This window comes from Xiphophorus hellerii, chromosome 9, assembly GCF_003331165.1.
Source record: "Xiphophorus hellerii strain 12219 chromosome 9, Xiphophorus_hellerii-4.1, whole genome shotgun sequence".
NCBI classification, from domain to species: Eukaryota; Metazoa; Chordata; class Actinopteri; order Cyprinodontiformes; family Poeciliidae; genus Xiphophorus; species Xiphophorus hellerii.
In genome coordinates, this window is record NC_045680.1 from 20,407,772 (window position 1) to 20,429,564 (window position 21,793).

The following is a 21,793-nucleotide window of genomic DNA, read 5'->3' on the forward strand; positions in this document are numbered from 1 at the left end:
GGTGTAACAGTTCAAAACATGTCATAAACCCACCATACTGTTTTCATAACAACAACAAAATTAATCTTATCCTTAGTTTTTTGGGGTTTTTTATAATTAGTTGAAACTTCCATAACCAGACAGAAAAAAATCAACAGGAAAAAAATCAGATGAAATTTCCATGTGCAAATATATTTGTTAAATACTTTTGCTCTGGAAAGAGATAATTTTTTAACTTGAAAAAAGTAATTAACTAATTACTAAAACAATGAGCAAACCAAACCCAGTACATCACCTAAGAATACTATGGTTAATTTTAATTTTTTTGTTTCAATTCTAATTTATGAATAAACCTGTGGTTTGCCATATAAGAGTGATATGCTTTGTGTATTTGTCATGTGGATTTAAATCTTGTCTGCTCTTGAATGTTTTAACTTTCTTACTTGAGTCTGATGCATTTTGCTAGATGAAGAGAAGATGTCACATTTTATTCCAGCATATTTTCTCTCCACAGGTAACTGGGTTTGTGAATTTGGTTTTGATTACCATTTTTCTGCAAGCTTCAGCTCTCATCTATGCTTACAGGCCACTTTATTAGGTACACTTTGCTAGTGCCTGTCAACCAACAGGGACGGAGAGGCAGATTCATTGGGTAGATTCAGGTTTTAATGGATGCCACTGCTGTTGGAGCTGATGAGATATTAATGTGGACCTGGATTGTTTTACTGAATCAGATGATCTAACAGTGGGGGGATATAGAGTCACGGCGTGTATGGAACTACAGCGATTGGAGGTGGGTGTGCTGACCAACCCATTATGCTCCTTTTGTAGTGAGGGAGGAGACCGCCAAGAGATCATTCATGGGGAGACTGATCTCCTAAATATCAGGACATCCTGATATCTCACTGTAGTACTGGGGTAGTACAGTACCCCAGTACTACAGTACTGGGGTACTGTAGTACTGGGGTACTGTAGTTCCCCAGTACATTCATGGGGAACTGATCTCCCCATGAATGTACTGGGTTGGACTCCCTTTTGCCTTAGTTCTATGAATCATACATTAATAAGACATTAAAAACAATCCTGAGAGCTGTTGGTCATTTGTGTAATTTATTATATCTCATGTAAATACATAACATGCTTCTTTTTAAGGAAGTGGACATTACATTAAAAACATTAAATCTCTGAGCAGACATGAATCATAGCCAACAGAAACTGATTTAAACAGGTAAGATGCATGATTACATAATATGAGGCATCCCTGACACTGACAATGACATATCTTAGACGTTAGCAGAATGGATTCTTTAAATAAAAGTCATTCCTGTTCTCAGTCAGCAGCTGTCATATTATGCTAAACAGTCACATATTCATCGAGATTTAACAACTTTATCTAAACGTCTATGAATGCAGTAAAGGCCACTATCATGCTCCAATGTAAATATTGACCAAAAAGATGCTTTGTATCTGTTCATTTCCATTTTACATATTTAGTTATCTTGTCTGTGTGTTTTCTAATTAGGCTTGTCATCCAGAAATAGTTTTCAAAGGAAGGTTTCATTTTGATCAATTCCCCACCAGCAGGTTTGTCATTTTGTCATTTGTTGAACAAATTCAAGCAACACACGAGGTTCCACAGAAAGCTTAAATGCCTTTTACAATAAAAATATGGCCATTTAGTTCACACTGTCAATTTCAACAATTTACACAAACATATTGCTACACAATTTATTCGAAAAGTCTCAACAATCATTCAGTTTTATGGACTTATAGTCTAACTTTCACAAAAGCAGCAGATTAAAGTTTTGATATCTTAATAGCTGCAATAGAAATAGGATTTAAGACACAGCTGCCACTGAGATCTTTGATTTCAGAGACAGTGTAATGGATGCAGGAGGTTCTGTCAACACTTCTGTTGGCTTAACGTTGTGCGACACAGAGGCGGTAAGGTTTGGGACAATGAGTTCCTCCCAGTTTGTACTCCAGACTGGGCTTCTCTCCTGGAGGAGGCGAGAACTTAAACCTCTGGAGGAGGGAGGTGAAGAAGAGGAACAGCTCCATCCTGGCCAGCTGCTCCCCGAGACACACACGTTTACCTGAGGATACACAACACCTCATTTTTCCACTGTAATCTGATGATGTGATGTAACTCTGTTTGGTTCCTCCAGAGGCTGGAGAGAAACTCTATGATTGGATTAAGAATATGCAATCATGTTTACACTTTAAATGCCAAAACCCTCTTGTGTGCTTAATGGTAGGGAAATGCTAAACATAAACTCTGTACATTTATGTTTGTGATGGTAGGACAGAAAAGGGTTTTTTCCTGACATGCCACCAGAACATTGCCTTATAGTGACTGCTGATCGTAGGAACTCATCAGTCCAGATTGTACTTCCAATACATGTTTGTTGCCAAGGCATAAGCAAAGTCTTAATTTTACCAATGACTGAAAGTCGTTGTTGAATTTTGTAGTCTTGTCTTGAATCCGACAGGAATTTAAGCTGTTTATCGTTTTATAAAGGTTTCCTTAGACAGAGAAAGACTTACCTGCAGAAAAAGGCATGAAGGCTTCTCTCTTCCTAAATTTACCGTCCTGGTCCAGGAAGTGCTGAGGGTTGAAGGAGTGTGGAGTCTCCCACATGGACTCATCATGGAGGACAGAGTGAAGCGTCGCCATGACCAAGGTTCCCTTAAAAAAAGAAAAACATTGCTTTACTGCTATTTACAGGGTTCTAATTAGCTTCCTACAGAGTATAACTTATGATGACGTTCCCTTCTAAACAATAAGCTTGTTTGGTCCACTGTCATTTGCCATATTTCTTAGTTGCCTCCGTAATGTAAGAGGCAAACGGACTAAATTTAAAGAACTCTTTTCTAGTCATGGCGGCCAGTTAATGTTCCTCAGTGGATCATGTTTACCTCATGGGTTTCACAAACAGATTCATAGACTGACAGGCAAAATGAAGGAAAATTGGGGTTTAGCACCTTCACATTAACATTTGGCAGGAGGAAATTGGACCTTAACCCACAACTTTTGGATCTCAACAATTACCCATTTCACAGAGATATAGTTACCCTCACAAATCTCCTTGGTGTTGTTTGGTAGAAATGTTATGTTTCTTACGTCTGATATATAATTTTAATACCAAATCTATGCTCTAAGTTAAATAATGTGGGTTACACACCTTTGGAATAGAGTATTTATCCAGGGTGGTGTCTTTAGTTGTCGTGCGGGCCACATTCAGTGGGATGATGTTTCCCTTCCTCTGTATCTCGTGGATGACGGCGTCAGTGTAAGGCATGTTCTCTCTGTCGGTCACCGCGGGTTGTCTGGATGGACCGATCACGGCGTCTATCTCAGCCTGGACGCGCTCTGAAGACATTAAAACAAGCTTTTCTACCATGATCTCTCCCAATAAATACATAATACAAAGATTTGAGGAGATGCATACAACAGCAACAGATTTGTTTAACATATTTGTCATACGAACCTTGAATCTCAGGGTAGTAGATCATGTACAGCAGCCCCCAGTGCAACGTGGTGGTTGTAGTTTCACTTCCAGCAATAAACAGATCCAGAGTGCAAGAACTCAAGTTGACGAGATCAAAACCAGAATCTTTGTCCTCTTTCTACCAAAGACACCAGAGAGAGGTGTTTAAATGTTTACTATATTTAAAGTGCTGCTCCGGCATTTTAAATCACCTCCCATGTCTTACTTAGCCAGATTTTGTAATGTTGTTTTTAAGTTTTATACTTTTGCAGGCTTTAATGTCTCTGTACAGAAGCATGTGTGTCACCAAATGAGGAATATGGCCCTCTAGTAAGATGCGAAAACTGATGTTGTCAGACACTCTTTATCAAATCTGACTGAATTTAGGCTGTTTTGTAAAGAAAACTCAGGAAAAATCTTTCTTACATGTGTAAAGCTGGTAAAGAAATTTCACAAGACTTCAAGTTGTAGTTGGGGAACAAGTGTTTCCACAAGCTATTGACTCAAAGAATTACATATAAATTCAAGCACAACTTTCTCTGTGAAAAACAAGAAGACATTTAATATAAATTTAAGTCCATTCATCTTTTCCCTGCTACTTTCCAATTGTGCTCTGTCATGGGTTTGTCAATCTCATAAAAGCCAATAAAGTTCATGAAGGTCTGTGATTGTAAGATGACAAAATGTGAAATACCTAAAGGGGCATAATAATTTTGTAAGGCAATAAAGAACTCTTTGTTATTATCTATTGTTATCTTTGTAATTATGTTCAAAGGCATCATTTTGTGTGTGTTAAGCTATTTTTCTGTAAATTTAGATGTGGTTCATCCCTATAAGAGGATCTGTTCTGCTCTGTAAATAACAAATGGAAAATGAATAAAATAACATTTGAGAGGCTTTCAGGAACCGATGGGAACTTCTGATCAAACAATTCAAGAAGGTCTTGGCTAATCGAAGGTAAAACATACTCAAGACATTGAACATCTCACGTAATGAATAAAGGAACCCAAGACTCACCTCTCCCATCTCTATGAGGAAGGAGTCGATGTAGTCTCTTGGAGATGCCGGGTCAAGGTTCTCTCTGTGTTCTTTGATCCGAATTTCTATAAACTTAGTTATCTTCTTCATGAGACTGAAGACTTGTTGATGAGGTCCTGGCAGCCATTTCATTACTGAGGGGATTGTGTTGTACATCTGAAAAGCAAAGAAGATGCATCGTTTTTAATGTTAGAAATTGTTTTGATGCTAATATAATATGGGTATAAATTAATAGCAATTAATAAGAATAGCATTTTTAAATGTGTTTTGATGACACTTGTACTCATTTTAAATAGACTGTAGGTTTTTCATTAAAACCAGCAAGGTGCATTTTGTTTTTCCACAGCACTGAGAATGACGGGCCATCGTAGACAAAGTCACACTTTTAGAATCCTCTGTCGCTCTTAGGCTACAGCTCATATAAAAGACTTTCATCATCAATGCTTGTAAAAAGAAATTTTAGGAGAGAAGGCTGACCTGTATGAAAAAACTTCCTTGTAAGCTCACAAGCTCATTAAAGTCAAGAAGGATAGTCTGGTACTGCTTGTCGTTGTATTCGTATCGACTCCCGAAGACCAAGCAGCAGATGATGTTGGACACAGCGTAGTTGATCAGTGCCTGGGCATTAAACGCCTTGCCTATGAAATAATAACAGATTGCAAGCTAAATAAAAGCGAGGAATGTTAAACCTAAAAAATAAAAAAGAAGATGAACAACTGCAGCAATGACAATAATTGAATGTTTGTTTATTTGGTTGTTTGCTTAATTTGTACCTTGCTGATCAGCAAACGCCTCAGTGAGATACCGGCACTCCTGCTGGATGTATCGCTCCATGGTCTTCTTCCCCAGACCAAAGTTCCTCAGCGTATGAAGAGCGAACCTCCTCTGTACTTTCCATGGATTACCATTAGACATCACAATGCCTTTCAGAAATAGGAAACTGTGTCAACATTGAGGTTTGTGGAGTCAGATACAAATGATATTGCTTAACATGAAAGAGTGACTTAGAAAGATTTTCAACAGGAATGTAAAGAGACACCATGCCTTGGTTCTTGAAAAGCTCAGAAATCAATGGAATGGAGGGACGATCCATGAAGTCCTCTCCTTTTTCAACAAGTGCCTCTTTCACATGTTTGTACCCGTTAACGATCACCGTCCTTCTTCCAAAGACATGGAGACTGAAAATGTTGCCATATTTTTCTGCAAACTGAACACAGACAACAGATTTCGGTTTTCAACAAAATGGCATTGAGACACAGTTACTACCTGAGGAACATGTTTTACTGTTTGTCCAAAATTCAGGACTATTTGAACTTGTCCATCCATTGTCTTCCATTTATGCAAGGCCGGGTCATCATGGGTAATAAGACCAGTAGGGAAACCCAGACATCCATCTATCCTGCTGCACTCGCCACCTCATTTTGCAACACAGGAAGCAGCCGCACTACTTCAGTGCTGCCCCAATCTGTAGATCCATCTCCCTCTCTGTCCGGTCAACAACAGTGAGCAAAACACCAAAATAGTTGAGGCAGAGACTGATTCCTAACTTTGAAGGAGCATTGTCTCTCTTCATGGGAAACTCCAGAGTCGGACGAAGTTGGTTCTATAGCGCAAGTCATGTATGATGGTGAATCCGACTATAAATACATGCAATTGTTCAACCTCATACACCAGCCCTCACCAGCCCTCAGTGGTCAGAGACTGCTGTAAGTCACCAGTACCACCAACCATCCAAGGATAGTGTAAACAGTTTACTCAGGTTATCTTTATTTGATTAGAAAAATTGTTTGATGGTACAATAAATTTAATGTGATGAAATATACATTTTTTAAAGAAGGTTTGAACACTTTACATATCACCATGGTTGAGTTCATTAAGGGCTCGATAAGGAAAGTTAAAAAAAAAGAAACAAAGGACAAAAGAGGAAGAACATCACATTTCTGCCCATGTAGGAACTCGTAACTGTACCTCTGTGAACTGCAGGTGAAGTCTGGCAGGGTTGATGCGATGAAGATCTCCAATAAATGGCAGAGCCTGTGGTCCTGGAGGAAAGTTTTTTGGTTTTATGTTCTTTAAGATATTGCTCAGCAGCAGAAACACACAAAAATATATCAAGACACTCCTGGTGTCCAGCCACTCAAAGCCAAGGAGACTGTATAAAGCGTCCATTGTTCAACCTGTGCTCTGCTAACACAGGTGCAGCTCTGTGAGGTGAGCTATGAATGAAACAAAAGAATCTCTGAATGTTTATATTTAACCATTCTGTTTATCAGTGATAAGACTTGTTATGCACTGTGAGTAACTGTTGAGTAAACACACCATACTCTGTAAATAAGGTAAAGGTTGTGAACATAAAAGCTGTAATAAAACAGTTTCACAACCCTCTAAGTTTCTGCTTTGATCTGTAATCTGAAGTTCTACGTTCTTGGTGCTCTGCTACATTTTATATTAACTGTATTTGTGTTCAGATAAATAAAAAAAATAGCCAGGTAGATATGGATGGGAAAATGTTGAGTCAAATAATTTGCTTTTTAAAGTCAAAGTAATGGACATACTAGGAAGAGTGGAGCGTTAAAGCTCACCCATAAACAAAGTACAGATGAATTTTTGCCAATACTGTGACTCGTGGTCTTCCTCTCCCTTGATTGATACATGTGCTATGAAAGACTGAAGTAAAGAATTTAAGAGAAAAAAAATGACGTTCTCTTTTTATGTTGCTAAATATTCTCCTGTACAACTTGTCTTCAGTCTGTTTCGCCTTCTTACTGATCGCTTCAAGCACACATTCTCCACACAGCCGCAGAGAAATCTTAGTCAAAAAGTGCTTTGTTTAAATTGTCCAGGCTCTGCTGTATCTTCATACAAAATGGCCTGCTGCATAGTTTTCCCCTCTGCAACCAGCTGGAACGGGGCCAGCTCCCACATGTTTTTCCTGTTGCGTGAGACTCCTGGGAGGGAAACTGTTATATAACTTCCTTATAGTCACTTATCACCCAGTTTGCCCGCCACCACCTCCATCTCTGTTGAAGCTTAAGCTTTTTATAAAGCATCTTTCATGTCAATTTCAAGCTATTTCGATCAATTAGATTCACTGGTTGGCTGTCGCTGAGCTTTCTATGGCTGCTTTTAAATCGGCTGCTTGTTGTTTGGACTCAAACGCCCTGAGCGACCCGTCCCACCCACCCTGCTCTCCGGCCCCCGGCCGTGCCTCTTCTTAGAAAACAGAGGCAAGGGGAGGAAGTGTTCTTTGTTTAAGTTTATTTTTACAATCCGCAACTGAGAAAAACTTATCTTTCTGCATAGACCAAATATGAGCAAGCATGAAATGTGATTTATAAATTTTAAAATGAGAGTATGGATTGATGTATAATGTTGGGATAGGAGCCAAAGATTTAGCACTAAAAATCAGAGCGATGCTGGATTTAGAGATTCAGGTTACAAAAGAAATCATCAAAGCATAACTCACCAAAGGTTTCTGGCTACACGGCAAATTGCTCAGGTACTTGTAGAGTGCAAACCAAGTTTGTTTAAATGCATTGTCCTTTTTAAGAAATAACACAAATGCAACATTTGTTTTATTTCTACTGAAACTTAAGAAGCAATAGTCACCTCGCTAGATTTGTGAGTGAAAGGAACGTGTTGCATTTATTGCCCCAGCATAGATGAAATGAATGACATGACATGTTTGAGGCTTTTTATTGCTGATTAATCTAAAAAATATTCAGGTGAATACAACACACTGCAACACCATTTATTTGTAAAGCCATGAAACTGTGATGTTTTTCAATCAACAAATTTTCAGGACAAATTGTAAATTGTTAAGCTGATTTTACATAAAGAGATATAACACTGTTTTTTTTATATAACAAAGAGACACTGCACTGTTTAATTTTAATGTTCAGAGGATTGACAGCTGACAGAGTTGTTTCTTTGACCAATGTAATACAAGAAAAGAGAGGCTGTGCTCAGCTCAGCTCAGCTCAGCGAGGTGTAGCGCAGAGGCGGTAAGGCTTGGGAGTGCGAGTCGCTCCCAGTTTGAACTCCAAGCTGGGCTGCTCTCCAGGTGGAGCTGAGAACTTAAACCTCTGGAGGAGGGAGGTGAAGAAGAGGAATAACTCCATCCTGGCCAGCTGCTCCCCCAGACACACACGCTTACCTGGAAATCAACAATGCAGGAGACAAGGTTTATCGTCACACTGTGAAAAAGTAGAACATTGCAAAATACGGTGAGAGGTCATCAGGTGAAGTTGCATGCCGGAAGGCTCTGAATTGCACCCCCTACTGCTAAATGGGGGATTTTGTAGCTAAAATATGAGTGCTTGTAGGATCAGCAGTGGGTAAAACTCAAACTCAAGGTCCTATGAAAATTACTCCATTTTTGGTTGTTATCCATAACAGAAGGAGCAACGTTGGCTTGGTAATCATTGACTAATTGTTAGACTTTTTGTTGAGTGTGCAGATAATAGATCAGTGTATCTACAGCGTATATTTGTTTTGCTACCAAAGTAACTAATTAATGCCGATCATCTGACGTGACTCATTTAGTTTAGTTTTCGCGTCCCGGTGAACTTGCGAAATCTTAAGTGTGTCCAGATGTTCGCTTTCAAAACACAATCTGGTGTTTAATCTTTTCTTGCTGAGCTTCATTCCTTCTATTTACTTTGGCATAATGTAAACAAAGGTCCTGCACACACTTGCTATTTTTCAGAGCTTTCTATTTGCTTTACGTAGCTACTTAGGATTCTCTGGTTCTTACTGAGATCATGATATGATACTCCCCTCCAACTGAACCATTTTCAGGAGGGTTTTCCAGCTGTCTTACTAGAACTTTAAAATATATATTGAAACATTTATCATAAAACTGAATCAATACATGGACACTGAAGAGAAGGAGTTACAAATAGGAAACGTTAATGGCGACTGCGTTGTGTAAAACCAAGCGTCGACGTCTCTGACTGCGTGGCGCCCGTCTTTAGCAGGTCTTCACACAGTTATGAACAAGACAATTACCTGTACACAGACTCACTCTCAACCTTAAGGGCTATTTAGATTCACAATTTAGCCTGTTTTGACCTGTGGAAAGAAGTTGGAGAGCCCAGAAACACACATATGCAGAAGCAGAATGTCTAACCTCGACACAGAAAGGCCTCAGCTGACATTTAGACTGTTTACCATTTAGAAACAAATAAAAATAAACCTGGAGATGCTAAACAGATGGTTTCCTGTTTCAGATGAATTTTAGCTGGATCAGCTCAGTGTGGTGACTGATGGGAAACCTGACAATAGTGGCTTTTTCTGCTCAGTGAACTCACAACGTGTAAGTTGTTACTGAGGGAGGAAGCCTTAAAGTTAACTTTCTTCAGCATCAGTGAGGAGCTTAAAAAAAGTCAGAGGAAGGACAAAAACTGTGAGAAGCTTTAAAAGGAAACCGAGATGCCAATTGTTCCTTTAGACTGCTTCAGCAGAGAGCGAGACATTGGTGCGTGTTTGTCATTTTGATCCTTTACTGTTACTGATAAAGTTATTATTGTTTTGTACAAAAATGTTTTGGGATGAATAGTTGTCTACCAATTCAATGAACACCGTTTTGAATTGGTGAATGAAGGAATTTACCCAGAACCAACTTCATCTAATAAGGCTATGCAGAAAATGTCACAGTCAGACAGTGTGGTAGCAGGGATGTTGTCCCATCAAACCATCAATTTCCAAAACAATACATTAAAAAAAAAGAAAAAAAAACTCATAAAAGCGCACACAGGGTCAGTGCAACCCTGCCGGACCGCACACAAAGAAAAAAAACAGAACAAAAATTGACCACAAAGTTTCTCAATTGTTCATCTATGAAATTAAACTGATTACAAGAACCAGTAATTATTTTTTGGTCTGTCAGTTTGTGTATTTCGAAGACTTTACAGGAAGTAGAAGAAAGTTCAACTTTGAAGGACCAAAACAAACGACTCACCTGTAGAAAAAGGCATGAAGGCGTCTCTCTTCCTAAATTTACCGTCCTGGTCCAGGAAGTGCTGAGGGTTGAAGGTGTGTGGCGTCTCCCACACCGACTCATCATGGAGGACAGAGTGAAGCGTAGGCAAAATCATGGTTCCCTGAGAATTAGAAATATCAGTAAAAAGGATCAATAACATTATTTATGAGTTCATAACCTGCAGACAAACAGAGACAAGTCTGATCCCTACTCTACATTCATCAGTGATTATTTTAAGGTTTTTAATTTTATAAGATGAAATGTTCATTTCCAATGATGTGCCAAAGATAATTAGATATAGCTGCTCAATAAAATAAAATGCTAACATTAATTTTAAACTTTCCCTAAACTGAATAAAATAAGTCTTGATGAAAAGAAGAAACAAATAAACTAATTTAATTTATTTAATCTTTGTTGATCAAATTTGGTTGATGGATGGATGGATGGATGGATGGATGGATGGATGGATGGATGGATGGATGGATGGATGGATGGATGGATGGATGGATGGATTTTAAATAATTTTAATATGATATCATCAGATGAATCAAAAAGTGGAAATTCTTGTATTTTAAGGATGAAAATAACAATAATTCATATTAGTACCAAAAAATAAAATTAGGCAAAAGTAAATTTATTCAGTTTCTTTTAATAAAAAAACTTATTTAACTTTTTTTGGTTTGGTTTTTAGTTAAAACGTGTTTTTTCTTCGTTTAGTGAAGTTACTCACAGTGGGTAGAGAATACAGAAATGTTACTCAAGTAAAATTTGTGATACGTCATAAAAAAATTATTCAAGTTAAAGGAAAAAGCACAGCATAGTTAAAAAATACTTCTGAAAGTACTTTTTATTCAGAAAAGTTACTCAAGTAAATGTAATTGAGTAAAAGTAACTAGTTACTACCTCGCTCTGTGAAGCAGCCTCTCCTGGGTGGGCTCACCTCTGCTTTAAGTTACCTCCTATGCGTAGATATGATTCTCATTGTGGTTCATTGAGATCCACAAATCTTAAAAATGGCTTTTTAACCCTTTCCAGGCGAATAGATGTCAGTAACTTTTTATCTGTAACTTTTTTAAACTGTACCATTGGGATGAAGTATTTATCCAAAGTGGTGTCTTTGTTTGCAAGTCGTGCGAGATTCAGTGGGACGATGTTCCCCATCCTCTGTATCTCGTGGATGACGGCGTCAGTGTAGGGCATGTTCTCTCTGTCGGTCACCGCGGGTTGCCTGGATGGACCGATCACGGCGTCTATCTCAGCCTGGACCCGCTCTGAAGACACAGAAAACAGGATAAAATATGAGTTTTTGCACAGAGACAGAGAAATGCTTTTCCTTGTGAGTGAGAAAGTACAAACCATATAAATTTAAAGGTAATTATAGATAATACTTAACCTTGAATCTTAGGGTAGTAGATCATGTACAACAGCCCCCAGTGCAACGTGGTGGTTGTAGTTTCAGTTCCAGCACCGAACAGGTCCAGAGTGCAAGCACTCAAGTTGACGAGATCAAAACCAGAATCTTTGTCCTCTTTCTACCAAAGACACCAGAGGCAGCTGCAAGAATCTGTTTACCATGTGCGGAGGATATTTGAGAGCGAACAGAAGACTCACCTCTCCCATCTCTATGAGGAAGGCGTCGATGTAGTCTCTTGGAGATGACGGGTCGAGGTTCTCTCTGTGTTCCTTGATCCGAATGTCTACAAAGTCAAGCAGCTTCTGTAAGAGCGTGAATATTTTTTTATGTGGTCCAGGGATCCACCTCATCAACCCGGGCATTGAGTTGAAAATCTGAAGAGAAAGAAGAACGTAGTGGAAATAGTTTTAAAATAATTTCAATGTAACCTCAAGTGTATAAATAAAAATATAATAGATCCTCCAGTGTTTCTTAAGTTGATTGGATACATTCAAAGAACCTTCACTGTCTATGGCTGCAGTATAAAATACTCAAGAATTGCATGCGGACAATTTTGTAAATAAAAGCGATGTGTTTTTAGAGAGAAGGTGTACCTGAACTGACAAACCTCCCTGTAAGAGGATTATATCGTTGAAGTACTTAAGGATAGTCTGGTAATGCTTGTCGTTGTACTCAAATCGACTCCCAAAGACCAAGCAGCAGATGATGTTGGACACGGCGTTGTTGATCAGTGCCTGGCCATTAAACGCCTTACCTGTGGAGAATGAAAAGAATGAAGGTCTTTTGTTAAAAGAATGAATATCTGAAAAGGTAGAAAAAGCTTGGTAAATTAAGAAAACAGTCACGTGCGACAGCTTCTTCAAGAGATCTGACAGTAGACCTAATAGAAATCAATAACACTTTTACAGAGTTTTATGAATACTGTAAAAATCTCAAGCATCAGGGGAGCAAGAAAGGTTCATCAGTTTAAGTTCACAAGATCAACAGAAGGTGAAAAAAATTCAGATAGTGATGAAAAGCTAAAGTAGCAAAGGGTTTCACACACATTTCAAATCACTACAGTTCCGTCCATTTAGGCTTGTAGTTGCGGTAAAGATGACTTGATGAAGTTTAAGTCAAGCATCGTAATGGTCAAGAAAAGGGTGTCAAGTGACTTGGAAGTGGCACGATTGCTGCTGTTGGGGAAATGGGCCGGGGTATTTCAGAAACCGCTGTCTGATTTTGAGCACAATCATCTCTCAGTGTCTCTCAGCATCCATAACAGGATGTAGCAGAGGGCCTGCAGCAGCAGAGGGCCTGCAGCAGCAGAGGGCCTGCAGCAGCAGAGGGCCTGCAGCAGCAGAGGGCCTGCAGCAGCAGCAGGCCTGCAGCAGCAGAGGGCCTGCAGCAGCAGAGGGTCTGCAGCAGCAGAGGGCCACACCAGGTGGCATTCATATCTTCCAAGTACAGGAAACTATACACACAGTTTGCACCGGCTTACCAAGATACCTGGTCTAACATAAAAATGGTATGGACACAATTTAAGTGTGAAAATAAATCTTTGTGGATACCTTGCTGTTCTGAGATAGCCTCAGTGAGATACTGGCATTCCTGCTGGATGTATCGCTCCATTGTCTTCTTTCCCAGACCAAAGTTTCTCAACGTATGAAGAGCGAACCTCCTCTGTACTTTCCACGGATTACCATTAGACATCACAAGACCTAATGGCAAAAGGAAAAAAAAGCGTCAATGTTTAAGTTTGGGTTGTCCGATATTCAAGAACTATATCCACGATGCAAGTGTAAATATATAAATATACCTTTATTCTCAAAAAACTCAGAAAACAGTGGAATGGAGGGGCGATCCATGAAGTCTTCTCCCTTTTGGACCAGCGCCTCTTTCACATGTTTGTAGCCATTAATGATCACAGCTCTGCCCCCAAAGATGTGAAGGCTGAAAATGTTTCCATACTTCTCTGCAAGCTGAAGAAAGAGAACTAATGAGGATTTTGCTGCAGTGTTTTTCAGGCCCACTTGAATAATTACTTCTTCCTACAAACATGATGGCAGCTGAATAGCGCAGAGTAAACAAATCCACAGAGAATGGACCTGCCCCTTAAGTTCAAATGTCAGAGTACAACTACCTACAAAAAGGATTTCAAGTAAATACATTTCTACAAAAACAGCCCCTGCCTTTTTTTTTTAAGAAATATGTCTTAGATGTTATTTTTTATGGCATAAACATCGCATGTATCATTTATCAATAAGCTATAAAAGGAGTGACACAGAAATGATTGAGCAACCATAAAGGTTTCAAATCAGTTTGTGTCAAAAGACAGCTGCAACCAATATTTTTCTCTTATCTATGCTGAGTTTTAATTTTTTTCTCCAAAGCATTTGGCATTTTAATAATATTATATCAATATTATCAAGTCAATCTGCAGATGATGGTCCATGTTTCATTAGCATTTTCTCTGAATTTTCTTCAGTGTTTATATATTTTTTAAAATTATATTTAAATGCCAATTTTAGTCCATAAAATATTACTATATCGCTATATAGTAATAAGCCAAACTTCTTTAGTTCCACATTATGAGTTTCATTATTCCATTAAAATATACGTAGAAAAACATAAATGATTGTAATGTCTCTTCTGCCTATGCCAGCAGTCTGTGATCCACCTCTGAGAACTGCAGGTGAAGTCTTGCAGGTTTGATGCGGTGAAGATCTCCAATAAATGGAAGAGCCAGCGGTCCAGGAGGAAAGTTTTTTGGTTTCCAGTTCTTCAAAACGTCGCTCAGCAGCAGAAAAACAAAAATAAAAATTAAAATAGCCCTGGTGTCGAGCCAGTCTAAACCCAGAACGTGCTGTACTGCCTCCATCGCTTGACTGTTCTACTACAACTAAAGGTCAGTCAGGCGGGTTATGAGAGTATACTACAGAGTGTGTATAGCTTTCAAAATAAAAGCATTTCTGCACTTTTATAAGTGACAGGTGCATTTTGGGTCGGCTTTAGTCCAAGAGATCACTACAGGCTGAAGTCCTACTACTAGGACTTCAGCAAATCTTTTAGCAAGGAGATTTACAGAAAGCGCACAAAGAGAATACATTTCTGCTGTTCACATTTTTGTTATTTAATTTTTGGTAAAATAAGATTTCTTCTGGATGTGCAGTTTTTGCCATAATGGGGCCTTTCAGGGCATCTGAAAAACAATTTTTTTAAACAATATTCCGATAATGTGTCTCTTTTCATTGGGTCACACAAGGAAAATCACCTAAAATCAAGAAGTTTTCTTGTCTGAACCGAGGCTCTGTTGGTTTTTCTGTGTGAGGTTTATATATTCTCCATGGCTTTCTTTTTTATTTATTTCCTTTTTTAGAGTCTTGTTGCCTGTTTTTAAGATCCTGTACGTGTTGTAGCACATTAAGGAGCCTATGTGAGACTGTTTGATTGTGTTGGGTTGTTGTTTTTGTTGTTGTTGTTGTTATTTAGACAACAGACCAGCAACCTGATCCAACGGATTAGACTCTTGTCATTTTACAGCCAAGTTGACTTTTCTGGAAATTGGTGCAGAAAAGTGATGGGCTGATGTGTATTTGTTCAGATTGTATTCAGCCATGTGAAAAACATTTATTTAAGAAAAATATTTTTGTATATTTTAATCATGTTTGTTGCAGTACCATGGTATGGATCGTCCTGACACCAGGATAGGATTCAAACCACGGACTTTCTTTCTGCAAAGCAGCAGCACTAATTTGCACCCTGGACTTCTTTTCTTTATGACGGCGCTGGAATTAACCCTTTTCTCTATCGTCATGTCTTTTTTATTTTTTTGTATTTGCCAATGATTGTGCGAAAAGCTTCAGCTTTTACATGATTGACTTGAAAAACTCTCTAAAAAATAAAAAGTTGCCATAATAAAACATGTTATCCAAAACTAATTGGTTAAGTTGCACAAAATTCGAGACCAAACTTCAGCTTTAGGAAAACACAAACAGAGTTTTAATTAACATTTGCAAATGGAGAAAACATACAAAGCTCACATCTCAGTGAGAATCGGATGAGTTCTGACTTGGGGCTGAACGTCCCCTCATCTACATAGGATACATCACACGTTACGTAGCCACACCCCCTGGCTCAAGTGTCAGGCAAAAATCTATAAGTTACTTATCTGTAAGTTTCAGTTGAGCAGGGTTGCATACACATTCACAGCTCAACTCTAGGCGTTTATCCAAAAAGGCCTCTCTGCTGATGGCTAAACAGATACTAGTAACTGAACTTCTACAAAATAGGCTTATCACCTTAGCCATGTCTAACATTTCTAACTGCTGAACACCCTGTTCTTAACTTATTTGCGGAGGGTCAGAAGAGCATATGTCCTGTTGAGCTGCAACTGAGTGCAAACCTTTAATAAAAACATCATAAAGTGTACATTCAAATTTATTTAAACATTGTTAATACATTTTTCCTTCACAAATTGGTTAAGTTATTAGGACCTCCCACTGACCCCGGGGGAGTTTACATTCTTCCAATCTGCAGTTGTCTGGAACATTTTCAACTCTGGCCGTGTTTATTCCTGTTAATGGGTCCAGAGAGGCCACCAGTGTTACATAACTCCACTGGAGCCAGTTTTTTTTTTCTTTTTCCCTCGACATCTGCCTTCCTGTCTTAGCCCACTCTGCACAGAACAAGTTGCAAGAACAAGCTCAATTTTCATCTTAGCTGGGCCATTCTTACTATTTTCTTCACCATGATTTTCCAAGCTCTTTTTGATTGCATGGACTTTACCGGCTGGCTTCTCTTAGGCTTTGTATTCCTGCTGATATTTGATGTTGTGAAAAACGGGAGGCCTTCTAACTTTCCACCCGGACCCTGGGCTGCACCTTTTGTAGGAAACATCTTCACGCCGTTGGACTTCAAAACAATGGATAAGGTGAACGAGAATGCTTGTTTATATAGGGGCATGTCAGTGCACGTCTCCAAACAAGAGTGTGTGGAACTGTACAGTTGGTTTTATGCTTTTAATCACAGGGAAGAATGTGTTTATGAAATATGGTGTTCACTTATAGGAAGGAATAACCACGAAAGCCATGTTGTGATTCCAAAAGTTTCCCAAAACTGAGTTTCAAATTTAAACTAAACTTTAACCTTAATTGGTTGTGGCTTTTTAAAATCATGTACACTAGCTTTGAAGGTTTTTACATCTTAACTGGGTAAACAACTGCCTATATTTTCCTGAATCATCATTATCTTCATTTCTCGATGTGAATTTGTTTTTTACATGTAGGTTTCAAAGGAGTACGGTCCTGTGTTCAGCGTGAGAAAAGGTAGTGAAAGGCTGGTGTTTGTCTCTGGACTCAAGATGGTCAAAGAGGCTCTTGTCAACCAGCTGGACAGTTTCGTTGATCGGCCCATTGTTCCCCTTTTTCACGTTACCTTCAAGGGCCTTGGTGAGTAGCTAAACAAGTGTGTTAATTTATTATTCTCTGCTTAAAAAACATTGTCTTTGGTCAATTTTCATGCTAGCTTGTCCCTATGCCTAACAGATCTTGGGAGAAAGACATTGGGAGATGCTGAATAGGTCACCAGTTTAAACTAGGGCAACACAACCTATTTTACACAGACCCTATGCAGTTTATTGTTCATTTATTTGAAAATGCCAGCACGAATATTTGTGCTGAAAACGTATTTTAAAAATACTCTGATGTGATGTTATCACAGGTATAGCTCTGAGTAATGGGTACTTGTGGAAGAAACAGAGGAAGTTCGCCAACTCTCACCTTCGCTACTTTGGAGAGGGACAGAAAACTTTAGAAAAGTACATAGAAGTGGAGTCCAACTTTCTTTGCGAAGCCTTCAATGATGAGCAAGGTAAGCAGACTTTAACCAAAACCAGTGAAAGAATTATGATTTACGCTCATTTAAATGTTATTTCTCAATAATTCCAGGAAGGCCATTTAACCCCCACTACATCTTAACAAACGCCGTGAGTAACATAATCTCATCTGTGGTCTTCGGACATCGATTTGAGTACTCGGACCCAAGCTATCGGGAAGTCCTGGAGCTGGACAACGAAGCCGTTATTCTTGCTGGTTCCCTTCGGACTCAGGTATTCTTTTCTATCCACTGAAAGGAAACTCTGTCTGGCTGGCCTGCAGCTGATCTGAGAGTCTGTCCCATCAACAGCTGTTTGACGCCTTTCCTGGACTGATGAAGCACCTGCCGGGGCCTCACCAGACTGTGCATGCCAACTACAGGAAGATCCTGGTCTTTTTGGAAAAAGAGATAGAGAAGCACAAAGAGGAGTGGAATCCAGACGATCCTCGGGATTATATCGACGTCTACTTGTCAGAGATGGAGAAGGTGAAAAATTCATACAACATGAGACTTAAGTCACACAGTTTTGACCAAACACTGAAAAGCTTTGAGTTGCTGCCATGTGATTGGTCATTTGACTAGTAGAGATAAAAAGTTGAACAGATGAACCTAATAACATTTTATTATGTTGTAATATTCATTAACATAATTTATTAGATCCAATAGTCCATCCAATCACTGATAAACCAACATAAGTACTAAAAGTATCTGGTAAAAAGTAATGGTTGTCTTTTCGTAAATTATTCACAATATATAATGTAACACAATTCTATTTTGCATCTTTTATGAATACGTTTTCTGGGAAGAAACTGCTTTTAGGCGCTGGGAGCATCTAAATTCAACTAAGGCATAAGCAGCAAAGAAATAAATTAAAGAAATCTCTCTACAATCCTTGGTCAGCAATAACCACCAGGCGGTGCTACATCTCCAATGTTACCATGTCTGGTACTGACCAAATGGGTGGTGTTAGTCTCCACATGTTCATCAAGAAATCAAAACGAAAAAGTAACTAAAAAATAGCCATGGAGACAGTCAAAAACAAAAAGACAGCTGTCTCTTATCTGTGGCTGTACATGCTGCATGTCTGCTGGCGTCTCTACATTGCTAAAACATTAACAATGGTGTAAATGTTCCCTGCTAGCTTTAAGCCATGCTTCATCTTTGGCATCTTGAGTTAGTCGAATTTGTCAGCAAAGCCAAACCCTTAGAAGAAATTGATCACTGGCAAGAGAAACTGCACACAAGCTATCTGAATTATGCACAACTACGTTTAAAGTGAGCAATGTTAGCAGAGCTTTTGGTGTAATGAGATTAAATTCTGATATTTTTTGATGTCTTGTTAGAAAAAAGAGGATCCCCAGGCTGGCTTCAACACTGAAACGCTGCTGGTTAGCACTCTTGACCTCATTGAGGCTGGAACAGAAACCACTGCCACCACAATGCGCTGGGCCCTTGTGTTCATGTTGCACTACCCAGAGATACAGGGTCAGCGGCTCGTTACGAAACTGAAATATCCCAACTAAGACCAAAAATGGTGTTAGATTTCAATGCTCTTTTCCCTCTTCCGTCCTTTCTCAGAGAAGGTCCAAGCAGAGATAGACAGAGTGATCGGGCAGTCTCGTCAGCCCACCATGGCCGACAGGCCGAACTTGCCCTACACCGACGCCGTCGTCCACGAGGTTCAGAGGATGGGAAATATCGTTCCCATGGGATTTCCTAAAATGGCGAGTAAAGACACAACACTGGGAGGATACTTCATTCCTAAGGTAGGAGAATACGGACCTCAGTTAAAACAAAATTTTATGTGATGAAACCGTTGGTTAGCCGCTGACGTCTGAAAAATGTCTCGCTGTTCAGGGAACATATATGACTACAATCCTGGCATCTGTGCTGTTTGATAAGAATGAGTGGGCGACTCCAGATGTCTTCAATCCCGAGCATTTCTTGGATTCAGAGGGCAAGTTTGTCAAGAGAGATGCTTTCTTGCCGTTTTCAGCAGGTTGGTTGCAAGTTTTCTGTTTGAAGCTCGCTCTCCTCTGTTTCTGCACAATATTCTCTCCAGAGTTCCCTCTTTTTACCAACCTAATTGAGGACATTAAAGTATTAAATGTTTCACTTGGAAATGTGAGGTTGTCTGTCTGCTCCACAAACCGTAGAAGAGTACAACACTGAAGTTAGCTGTTCATTTGAGTGATAAAAAGGCTATTTAATTGTTTTCTTTTTTGGCATATGAACTAACTTAGATGAGCAACATTTTAAAATCTGTGATGAAAATCTTGACAGAAGCGGTAAAGCACAGTCAGTTCAGTTTAACAATCTATATGTTCAGTTGATATTTGTTATTTAAAGTGGACTGGAGGTTGAATCAGATACAGAAGAGTCAATTTTGAAGTTTCAAATAAATGTTTCTATGTGAAAATTCTCATCACAAATGAAACAAAACTAAATACTGACGGGTCAAACAGTCACGTTGGTACTTAAATGGCTCTTTCACAACTGAAATATATTTTTTAGCATGTTCCTGTTGTTTTTAAATGTATAAAATGGAGGGAAACATCGTCACCAATTAATTTTAGAATCCCACAGATTTTATTGACTTACCTTATGAACATAGTTCTACGTGGCTCTGCCCCAGATCCAATCGCCACCTTCCTAAGAAAACCAAAAGATGCACTGACGTCACTTTTAAGCTCGTCATCAAAAATAAATGCACATGTACAATATGCTACGGCATATGCTGATCAAGCATGTCCCATTTCTCAACGCAGGTAAACGTATGTGTTTGGGGGAGCCCCTGGCCAAAATGGAGCTCTTCGTCTTCTTCTCAGTTTTGCTGCAACGTTTCACCTTTGCCCCGGTTCCAGGAGAAATGCCCAACCTGGAGGGCGTGATGGGCTTCACTCATTCCCCTGAGGAGTACAGATTCCTGGCTGTGCCGCGCTAGCATGTGTTTCACGTACTTCTCATTGGGACAACAATGATTAAAAATGTTTGTATTGGTCTGATGATGTCTTCAATCATAAATGTCAGGTTTTTTATTGGCTGTACGCAGGAAATCCTCGTAATTTACTGAAATAAAGCCTTACTGAATTTGACTAAATATGATAACATTTGGTAGTTGAAAGTGTTAATAGAAGAAACACAAAAATACGTGGATCAAAACTCTACTTGTTTTTTGACATAAAAACCTTAGTAACATGGGATTTCTTCATATGTGTTGAGCCAGAAAAGTTTACGATGCATCGCCTTGGTGCTTAATTAATCTGTCCTACATCCCTGTAAGTTTGTGAAAAATATATTCTTCTTGTACATGAAAAACATATCTTAGTCATGCTACACAAGCAGCTCTGTGAAGTTGGTTCTGTATCTTTAAATGACTCAGATTTGCTGCTGCATGAGAGCAATGTTCAGCGGTCTGCAAAGCAATTAATCATGATACGTGTTTTGTGTTCTGGGGTCACGTAAGCACAATCTAGTGTTCGCTTTAACAGTAATTTGGAGAATGTTAAAAAATAAAACTGAAAAAAAAATATTGAGCGAGGAAGTTTGATAAGAGCATTTTGGGAAGTATTTAGATTGTAATTTGCAGATGATGTTTCATGTTCCTCTCATTTCAAGACAATTGTATTAACAGCTTAACATCAAACCAAAGAGAGAAGGGAGAATGTTGCAAGATGCCGAAAGATAAACTTTTCAATCTTGGAATGTAATAAAGTGCTTAGAATATGAAGATTCATAGTCTTTAAATGGTGATTCATTTGTCAGACAATTTTTGCATTACCAATAAGTGACAACAGTTCAGCTCAAAGAACAAAGTAAGAGAAGAAAAAGGGGGGAAAAAACTGTCAGTTTCTTTTATCTTATGACAATATTTGACAAATTATGTGATTTTGCTGAATAATATTTGTGTTAGAGGCTGGGAGATTTTTCTGCACAGTCATCATGTGCCTGTGTGTAGTTAAGCTCCACATAATAGCCCTGTAAAGCACAACTCATGTCTTTCCAGTTTGACCGTGAGACTGCCAAACGTTT

General features: G+C 38.9%; 3 protein-coding genes and 1 long non-coding RNA gene across 4 annotated transcripts; 2 read left to right on the forward strand and 2 right to left on the reverse strand.

Annotated features, from left to right (window-relative positions):
- The first annotated feature begins 446 nt into the window (after positions 1-446).
- Positions 447-9,894, forward strand: LOC116725645 (uncharacterized). Its single transcript, XR_004340434.1, has 3 exons — positions 447-458; positions 4,113-4,120; positions 9,795-9,894. It is a non-coding gene; the product is annotated as an uncharacterized LOC116725645 (long non-coding RNA).
- Positions 1,071-6,743, reverse strand: LOC116725637 (cytochrome P450 2J2-like). Its single transcript, XM_032571837.1, has 9 exons — positions 6,477-6,743; positions 5,553-5,715; positions 5,282-5,431; positions 4,986-5,146; positions 4,488-4,664; positions 3,471-3,609; positions 3,165-3,352; positions 2,527-2,668; positions 1,071-2,075 (listed from the first exon to the last, which is right to left on the reverse strand). Exons 1-9 carry the CDS (start codon positions 6,675-6,677, stop codon positions 1,900-1,902), a joined length of 1,497 nt encoding a protein of 498 aa, XP_032427728.1. The 5' UTR covers positions 6,678-6,743; the 3' UTR covers positions 1,071-1,899.
- Positions 8,189-14,798, reverse strand: LOC116725632 (cytochrome P450 2J6-like). The gene is made up of 9 exons (XM_032571832.1): positions 14,565-14,798; positions 13,704-13,866; positions 13,456-13,605; positions 12,499-12,659; positions 12,103-12,279; positions 11,885-12,023; positions 11,575-11,762; positions 10,471-10,612; positions 8,189-8,664 (listed from the first exon to the last, which is right to left on the reverse strand). The coding sequence occupies exons 1-9, from the start codon at positions 14,763-14,765 to the stop codon at positions 8,489-8,491; spliced, it is 1,497 nt and encodes a 498-aa protein (XP_032427723.1). The 5' UTR covers positions 14,766-14,798; the 3' UTR covers positions 8,189-8,488.
- Positions 14,799-16,499: 1,701 nt separating this feature from the next.
- LOC116725641 (cytochrome P450 2J2-like) lies at positions 16,500-21,491 on the forward strand. Its single transcript, XM_032571841.1, has 9 exons — positions 16,500-16,817; positions 17,172-17,334; positions 17,606-17,755; positions 17,833-17,993; positions 18,071-18,247; positions 19,105-19,246; positions 19,340-19,527; positions 19,619-19,760; positions 20,530-21,491. Exons 1-9 carry the CDS (start codon positions 16,635-16,637, stop codon positions 20,703-20,705), a joined length of 1,482 nt encoding a protein of 493 aa, XP_032427732.1. The 5' UTR covers positions 16,500-16,634; the 3' UTR covers positions 20,706-21,491.
- Positions 21,492-21,793: the final 302 nt, after the last annotated feature.

Excerpts from the sequence above, each read along its gene's own strand:
- LOC116725641 (XM_032571841.1), top strand. The coding sequence starts at position 16,635 with ATGATTTTCCAAGCTCTTTTTGATTGCATGGACTTTACCGGCTGGCTT. Across the intron at positions 17,335-17,605 it reads CGTTACCTTCAAGGGCCTTG|GTATAGCTCTGAGTAATGGG; the intron begins GTGAGTAGCTAA and ends ATGTTATCACAG. Across the intron at positions 19,528-19,618 it reads GAGGATACTTCATTCCTAAG|GGAACATATATGACTACAAT; the intron begins GTAGGAGAATAC and ends CTCGCTGTTCAG.
- LOC116725637 (XM_032571837.1), bottom strand. The coding sequence starts at position 6,677 with ATGGACGCTTTATACAGTCTCCTTGGCTTTGAGTGGCTGGACACCAGG. Across the intron at positions 3,610-4,487 it reads TCCTCATAGAGATGGGAGAG|AAAGAGGACAAAGATTCTGG; the intron begins GTGAGTCTTGGG and ends TGTCTTTGGTAG. Across the intron at positions 2,076-2,526 it reads CTTCATGCCTTTTTCTGCAG|GTAAACGTGTGTGTCTCGGG; the intron begins GTAAGTCTTTCT and ends GTGTATCCTCAG.
- LOC116725632 (XM_032571832.1), bottom strand. The coding sequence starts at position 14,765 with ATGGAGGCAGTACAGCACGTTCTGGGTTTAGACTGGCTCGACACCAGG. Across the intron at positions 12,024-12,102 it reads TCCTCATAGAGATGGGAGAG|AAAGAGGACAAAGATTCTGG; the intron begins GTGAGTCTTCTG and ends TGTCTTTGGTAG. Across the intron at positions 8,665-10,470 it reads CTTCATGCCTTTTTCTACAG|GTAAGCGTGTGTGTCTGGGG; the intron begins GTGAGTCGTTTG and ends GTTGATTTCCAG.